This window comes from Pelophylax lessonae (genome assembly GCF_965119305.1).
Source record: "Pelophylax lessonae genome assembly, chromosome: 4".
NCBI classification, from domain to species: Eukaryota; Metazoa; Chordata; class Amphibia; order Anura; family Ranidae; genus Pelophylax; species Pelophylax lessonae.
Window position 1 is genome coordinate 645,416,469 of NC_138771.1, and position 8,140 is coordinate 645,424,608.

Sequence of the window (8,140 nt, forward strand, 5' to 3'; positions counted from 1 at the left end):
GTTGTCAGCAGGAACTTCAGGATCCGGAAAGATCTGTGCATAAAAAAAGAAAAAAAAAAGAAAAAAAGGGGGGAGTTCTGTCCGATAGCGTGGGGAAGGAGATCGAAGAGGTCATCACACAATGCAGGTAGCACAGGCTGCCGGTGTCTGGATGGTGATCAACATTCCCCCGAGTCCACAGTCTTGCCCCCAACATGTCACCGGCCAACGGTCCCCTGGGACAACTGAGGCTAGAACCTGAAAGGATCCATCAGGTGGCAGGAGGGCAGGGGTCACTTTCCAGGGGGAGGGGGGGCAGACCTTGGGGTCAAGGAGCAGAAAAGGGGTGACCTTGTGCAATGCCATGTATCAGCAAAACTACTCAGGAGGGCCTAGGTTGTGGTGGGCGAGAGGATGTTGAAGCTAGATCCGGTCTCCTGTGTCTGGAGCGGTGTCTTTGTGCTTTTGGCGAGGGAGCTTGCGATACCGGTCTCCAGGGCTCTGCCGGGAAGTAGTAGGAGTACCACTCTGGAAGGTCCATCAAGGGGAGATCAAGTTCAGCGCAGAAGGCCGGAAGATCGTCAGGTGTGCGCAGGATAGCCGTGCGCCCCCTGGCGGTGGCGGACAACGAGAAAGGAAATTTCCAGCGGTATGTAATCCCACGCACCCTAAGCACGTCCAGCAAGGGACGGAGGGCTCTCCTATTCTGAAGGGTTAGTTGAGAAAGGTCCTGAAAAAGTTTTACTTCCGAATCATTGAAGAGTATGCAGCCCCTCTGCCTAGCTCTCCGCATAATGTCCTCTTTCAAGGGAAAATTAACCAGACAACAGATGATGTCTCTTGGGGGCTCCGTGTCACGGGGTTTGGGACGCAGGGCCCTGTGTGTCCTTTCCATCTCCACCGGGGAGGCTGGGGGTCTGTCTAGGAGGTCATTAAAGATGGCACATAGTGTGGGCTGGATGGCGTCATTCTCCACAGTCTCAGGGATCCCCCGGACACGGATATTATGTCGCCGCCCCCTGTTGTCCAAGTCTTCCAAGTGTCTTTGCATGTCAAGCAGGTGGGCCAGTTGAGAGTCATAGGTGTGTTGCACCTGTTTGATGGCTTCTGAGTGTAAGTGAGTCGTCTGCTCCACGCCGTCAAGTCTTGCTGCCACTGCCTGAACATCCACTTTCAAATCAGCGATGGCCGCCGTGAAGGTGTTCTTAATGTCGCTCTTGATGTCCAGTTCTATTCTCTGGAGGTCTAGGAGGCTCGGGGGGGTTACTAGTGTATGTGGAAACGTAAGAGCCGTCCCCTCGCCTCCCATGGCAGTATCAGATTCACTTTCAGGCGAGCGCGGGGATGAGGCCTGCGACGCCTCATGGTCGGATAGCTGGGAGCGGAACAGCTCCGGAATGTTGCGGCTGAGCTGGGTGCCGGAGGGCTTGGCGGGTGTCCTGGAGGCAGAGGCACTTCTTCCCACCTTTCCCATTTTGGGCACTGGAGTGTCTCTTCCACAGATGCGTCGGTTTGTCCCACGAAATGGCTGGGGTCTTTTACGTCTTGGTCATTAAGGTTCCCGGTCGGACCAGGTTCCCAACAGTCTGTTGGAGCCTACAGAGCCTGGACGTCAGTCAAACAGAGCGAATGGGTGTTTCCACCAAGTCTCCACTAGCATGTGCCCCTCGTCGGGCTCCTAGGGGTAGCAGAGGGCTGCGGGGACTGCTAGTGCTTGCAGGGAGGTACCAGACGGGACACGGGAATCCCCTGTAGGTCCGGATGTGCGGGCAATATGGCGGCAAGTATCAGGGATGGGGGCCTCTGCCCACCGGGGCAAGTCACCTGGCAGCGGGACAGTTCAGTGTGGAAGGTGTTCAGGTGCCCCGGGGTGTTGAAGTAGCAGCTATAGGATGAGGTGAGGCCTGGGCAAGATGGCATCCAGAAGAGGAGGGCCGGGTATGCCACAGGGTTAGCTCTCTTCACCTTGTGAATAGTAGAGGGAGGCGTTAGGTGGATGCAGGGCAGTGGGATGCCGTCACTGTGGTCCAGGAGTGCCTACCTTGCGCCCGGCGTGCCAGTTGGGGGTCCGCCGTGAGTATGGAGGCGGCGGTACTCCGAGTAGGCCGCAAATGTCTTCAGGTGGCCTCCGACCTCCGGGGTGATAGGGACCGGTATGGGAACGTCCCTCGAGGTTAGTCCTGGTGGAGGGGTCCGTGCAAAGAAGGAACTTGCGGCTGGCGTCCGTTTTGGACGCACCCGACCGCGCTCGCCGGCTTCCGGTAGCTACTAGAGGCCGCGGCTCCAGCCTCACGAGTAGGCCGCGGTTCTGGCGGGCGGCGATCCAGCAAAATGTACCCCAATACTGGAATCAAATGGTGTGGGGGCAGGTGGGCAGCTGGAATATCCGGATGGTGCGGGTGTTGAAGGTGAAATCACACCGATGAAGGCGGATTTGCAGGACGGGATGCCGGAGCTCACCAAATGGACGTCCGTTGCGGCCGACATTTTTCTTTTTTATCCATTGCAGACCTGTTTTGTTTTTTTTACTTCTTTTGTAACTTATCAAAACTATACCTATTAACTTTCCAGCATATGATTTTAGGATCTCTCAAAATGCAATAGCAAGTTTCCTGACTATCTAACATCTTTACAGACCCTTGTGTGCTAGTTGCATGTCCTAGACTGTGCTGTGTTGTACCCTATACTAATACTCAAATAGTGTGTGGTAGCAATGGAAGTAGTCCTCGATGTAGAGAACAGATTGGCCAGGACAGTAGTGACAGAAAAAGTAGGTGTTTCTTCCTATTCCGTTTCTGCTACAGACGCAACATCTTTGGGGTGGCCTTTGGGTTGGAGCACCAGACAGGACTTCAGGAAAATTTCTCTCATGCAGCAGACTCACTGCATCTGGATTTGGTTTTTGGGCCACAGCACCTTCTGGATTCAAAAGGGCTGTCATGATATCTTCATGAAGTTATAGAAAGGACCCACTTCTTCCTGTTTTTATGTAAATTACACAAGTGATATATAAAGCCAACTGAAATAAATAAACATACAATCTTGTGTACCAGTGTCTGACTTTGTGGGAAACTAAATATGGCTTCATTATTTTATTATTGAAGCCCACTCCTCCTATGTTAAGTTTATAGTCGTGGACAAAGAGAGGATTCTCAACAACAACAGATGCCGTGCTAATTTGGACCATACCATACCATGGCGTGGGGTTGTTTTGTCAGGGGTTGGGCATGGCCCCTTAGTTCCAGTGAAGGAAACTCCTAAGACATCAGCATGCCAAGACACTTTGGACAATTTAATGCTCCCAAATTGTGGGAACAGTTTTGGGATTGCCACTTCCTGTTTCAACATGACTGTGCACCAGTGCTCAAAGCAAGGTCTATAAAGACATAGATGAGAAAGTTTGGGATGAAGGAATTTGACTAGTCTGCACAGATCTCTGACCTCAACCTGATAGAACACCTTTGGGATGAATTTGAATTTTTGGAGACTGCGAGCCAGGCCTTCTCATCTAACATCAGTGCCTGAGTTTACAAATGCACTTATCAAAGAATGGTCAAATATTCTCATAGACATACTCCTAAACCTTGCAGACAGCCTTCCCAGAAGAGTTTAAGCTGTTGTAGCTACAACAGATGAGCCAACTCAATACCTACGGACTAAGACTGGAATGCCATTAAAGTTCATGCTCATGTAAAGGCAGGTGTACCAATACTTTGGCAATATAGTGTGTGACACACACAGTATCTCACAAAAGTGAGTACACCCCTCACATTTTTGTAAATATTTTATTATATCTTTTCAAGTGACACCACTGAAGAAATGACACTTTGCTACAATGTAAAGTAGTGAGTGTACAGCTTGTATAACAGTGTACATTTGCTGTCCCCTCAAAATAACTCAACACACAGCCACACCCCTAAGTGAAAATGTACAAATCGGACCCAATTAGCCATTTTCCCTCCCCGGCGTCATGTGATTCGTTAGTGTTAAAAGGTCTCAGGTGTGAATAGGGAACAGGTGTGTTAAATTTGGTGTTATCGCTCTCACTCTCTCATACTGGTCATTGGAAGTTCAACATGGCACCTCGTGGAAAAGAAGAGGAGTGCAAGGTCTCTAACTTCCATCAGCTCCATTATGTCATCAAGGAGGAGTGGAAGACTCCAGTGGCAACCTGAGAAGCTCTGGTGAACTCCATGCCGAAGAAGATTAAGGCAGTGCTGGAAAATAATGGTGGTCACACAAAATATTGACACTTGGGTCCCAATTTGGACATTGTCACTTAGGAGTGTACTCACTTTTGTTTCCAGCAGTTTAGACATTAATGGCTATGTGTTGAGTCATTTTGAGGGGACAGCTAATTTTACACTGTTATACAAGCTGTACACTCACTATTTTTCATTGTAGCAAAGTGTCATTTCTTCAGTGTTGTCACATGAAAAGATATAATAAAATATTTACGGTACAAAAATGTGAGGAGTGTACTCACTTTTGTGAGATACTGTATATATATATATATATATATATATATATATATATATATATATATATATATATATATATATATATATATATATATGTGTGTGTGTACTGTATATGTATACAAATATATACATATATAGTAAGGGAAAATTATTTATTTATGTTTACTTTTCTATCATATTGAGATTTTTATTTTAAAAAATTATGATTTTATTTTCTCAATAGCTTTTTTAAAATCCTTGTTCCTGAATGTGTATATGATCGGATTAACCAATGGAGTCATCACTGTGTAAAATAAAGAGAGGATCTTGTTCAGAATATCTAGTTGTCCCTTTGTTGGAAACAAATACACAGCAATTAGCGTCCCATAAAAAATGCACACTACGGTCAAGTGAGAGCTGCAGGTGGTGAAGGATTTTTTTCTTCCTGTAATTGATTTAATTTTAAGGATAGTTGAAACAATATAGATATATGATATAACAATGAACACAAATGGAGCTATGACAAATATGTAACATACTACATAGGTCTGAATATGAACCCATGAAGTATCAGAGCAGGAAAGCTCTAGTATGGGTTCATAGTCACAGAAGTAGTGATGAATGATGTTTGGTCCACAGTAGTATAAACTGAACAAGGGTGCTGAATCAGCCAATGTCATTGTAAAACCTAGTAGCCAAACTATAATCAGTGATTTAATGCAAATTGATTGGTTCATTATAGAGTTGTAATGCAGGGGATTACAGATGGCCAAATACCGGTCATAGGACATCACAGTCAGTAGAAAACACTCTGAGGCCTCAGCATGGGCAAAGAAGAAAAACTGGATGATACATCCAGCAAGAGACATGGTACATCCATCATGTAAGATGATATAAAGAAGGTTGGGAAGAATATCCGTAGACAGAATTATATCAAGCAATGATAGTTGGGTAATGAAGAGGTACATGGGAGACTGAAGTGTTTTACACAGATGAAATAAAACCACAATAAAAAGATTTCCAGAAATAGTAACACAATATATGAAAAACAGCACCAAGAAAAATAGAATGTTTATGCTTTTTATATTTGGCAAACCTGTTAGTACAATATAGGTTACGTTATTGTGATAGCCCACCTAGTAAGAGAACATAAAAATACATAAAAAGTTAGGTTTTAACTATAAGAAAATCTACTGTGTTCAATTTCTCACAATTCTGGTGGAGGGCAAAACAAAAACAACATTTTATCTGACATTTATACTTTCAATGTTATTAGAAACTTTTGTTAATATGTTAAGATTCAGCTGAGTTTTAAACTTTCTGCATAATTCTGTGTTATTTGTAAACCATTGGTCATATTACTCATCTTTGTATCATCAGCAAAAAGACACAACTTACCCACCAAATCTTTAGTTATATCACTTACATAGAGATTAAATAGAACAGGACCTAGTACAGATCCTTGTGGTACACCACTAGTGACTGCTCTCTGTTCTGAATGAATTCCATTTACACCCACATTCTGGTATCCATCCCTTAGCCAACTGCATATACACTGAACCACCCAAGGGTTAAGTCCTAGCTTCTACAACTTTTGTATTAGATCATTATGTGGAACTGTATCAAATGCCTTGCTGAAATCAAGATATGTTATGTCCACAGCACCCCCTTGTCAAAAACATTGATAATGTTCATCTATAATAGTCAGCCTTACATACCTATAGTGGTTACGGTCCAGTGGAACCAGTTAAAAAAAAACGCAGAAATTTTGCCTGCCAATGATTATCCAAGATTCCATTTTAAGAAGATTTTTTTTATTTTTCCAAGTCAACATTTTTATTTAGATGTTCATTTCTTGGACTTAAAAGATTCTTCAATGACATCTTTAGCCTGGTAGTCCTTGCCATAGTCCTTGACAACAACAGGACAGCAACCGACCACTTTGCGAGGCTTTCCTTCCCCATTGATTTTACAAAGGCCGACCCATTCACCAAGCTTTTTGCTGTCTCAAAGATTGATCTGATGCTCAGCCCAAAGTGCCTCAACCAGCTCCATGTACATTGGTTCATCATAGTTGGAAGCCAATACACAAAGATGGGTTTGGCGTTTGTCAAGAACCTTGGCAGCTTCGCGAATCCCAAGAGCCAAACCATCGTGTATAAGTGTTTAACTTCTTGGAGAGCGGAAGTGCCTTCTTTAGTCATCCTCGATGTCTAATGGATGTTGGGCGTTACTCCACCAATCTGCTCCATAGCATAAAGGAAAGACCAGGAGTATAGGGGCTGCTCTGTGCAAAACCACTTTACAGAGCAGGTAAATATAACATGATTGTTATTTCTAACTAAAATAAAAACAAGACTTTAGTATCACTTCAGGACCACCCACTGCATTTATACTGCGGCAGGGTGATCCGGCTGTACATGTACGTGATTTTATGCAGGGTTTTTTTTTTTTGGAGCGCGCGCGTGCTGCCGTCAGAGCGCTGCTCTCGCTGTGATTGGACACAGCGGGAGCCAATCAGCAGATCCAACGGCAATGATCGTTCAGCAGAATTATAGAACAGTGGTCTGCCTATGTAAACAAGGCAGACCACTGTTCTGTCACAGAGGAAGAGAGAGTTCTTGTGTTTCAGCTCTCTCTTTTCCTCTAGTAAATCCAGTCCCCCCCCACAGTTAGAAAGCACTCCCTAGGAGCACTTTTAACCCCTTGATCACCCCTAGTGTTAACCTCTTCCCTGCCAATTCCATTTATACAGTAACAGTGCATATTTTTAGCACTGATCGCTGTTAGGGATGAGCTTCGAGTTCGAGTTGAGGCTAAGTTCGACTCCAACATCGCTCGTTCAATCGTTCATTGAATGACGAACAAATGTGCTTCTTTGCGAGAAATTTGACATCCCATAATGCACTGCACGTGTGCCGCGCGTGCAGCGATTTATGTGATTGGCCAAAAGCTTGCACCCTGACCTCATGCTTTGGCCAATCAAATGATCTCTGCTATGATTGGACTAAAGGCAGGCTGCCTTTAGCCAATCATGGCTCAGGGGCCAAGTACACGCCCCACACTACATAAAGGCTGCTCGCGCAGATGCAGCATGTAGTGTGATTGTGTGGGTGAGGAGACAGAGAGAGAAATGCATTTAAGGCAGGGCTAGAATAGCTTTTTTTGGAGTTTGTCAGACAGTGCAGAAAGGCATTCCTAGCAGTGTAGGGAGGGACAGGAATGTATTTGAGGTAGGGAGAGAATTGTTTCTTTGCAGTTTGTTAGACAGTGCAGTGAGACATTCCCAGCAGTGTAAGGAAAGAGAGAGATTTGTGCTTTTACAAGTTTAGAGATCAGATAGTGAGATATATTCAGTAGTGCAGTAGGGCTATCAATTACATCATATCAGGTCATTGCGTATACTGTATACCCATTACATCTTTCCCTATCTATAGGGCAATTGATTACATCATATCAGTGAGAGTATTGTTAATCGGTCACTTGCATACATCCTATAACCAGCACATCTCATCTATGGGGCAAATGATTACATCATACCAGTGAGAGTATTGTTAATCGGTCACTTGCATACATCCTAAAACCAGCACATCTCATCTATGGGGCAATTGATTACATCATACCAGTGAGAATATTGTTAATCGGTCACTTGCGTACATCCTATAACCAGCACATCTCATCTATTGGGCTATTGATTACAT

The 8,140-nt window shown here is 44.7% G+C and overlaps 1 protein-coding gene across 1 annotated transcript; it reads right to left on the reverse strand.

Annotated features, from left to right (window-relative positions):
• Positions 1–4,660: 4,660 nt before the first annotated feature.
• On the reverse strand, positions 4,661–5,407 carry LOC309554932 (olfactory receptor 5AS1-like; the record flags this gene model as incomplete). Its single annotated transcript, XM_082256670.1, has 1 exon — positions 4,661–5,407. One exon carries the CDS (start codon positions 5,405–5,407, stop codon positions 4,661–4,663), a length of 747 nt encoding a protein of 248 aa, XP_082112796.1.
• Positions 5,408–8,140: the final 2,733 nt, after the last annotated feature.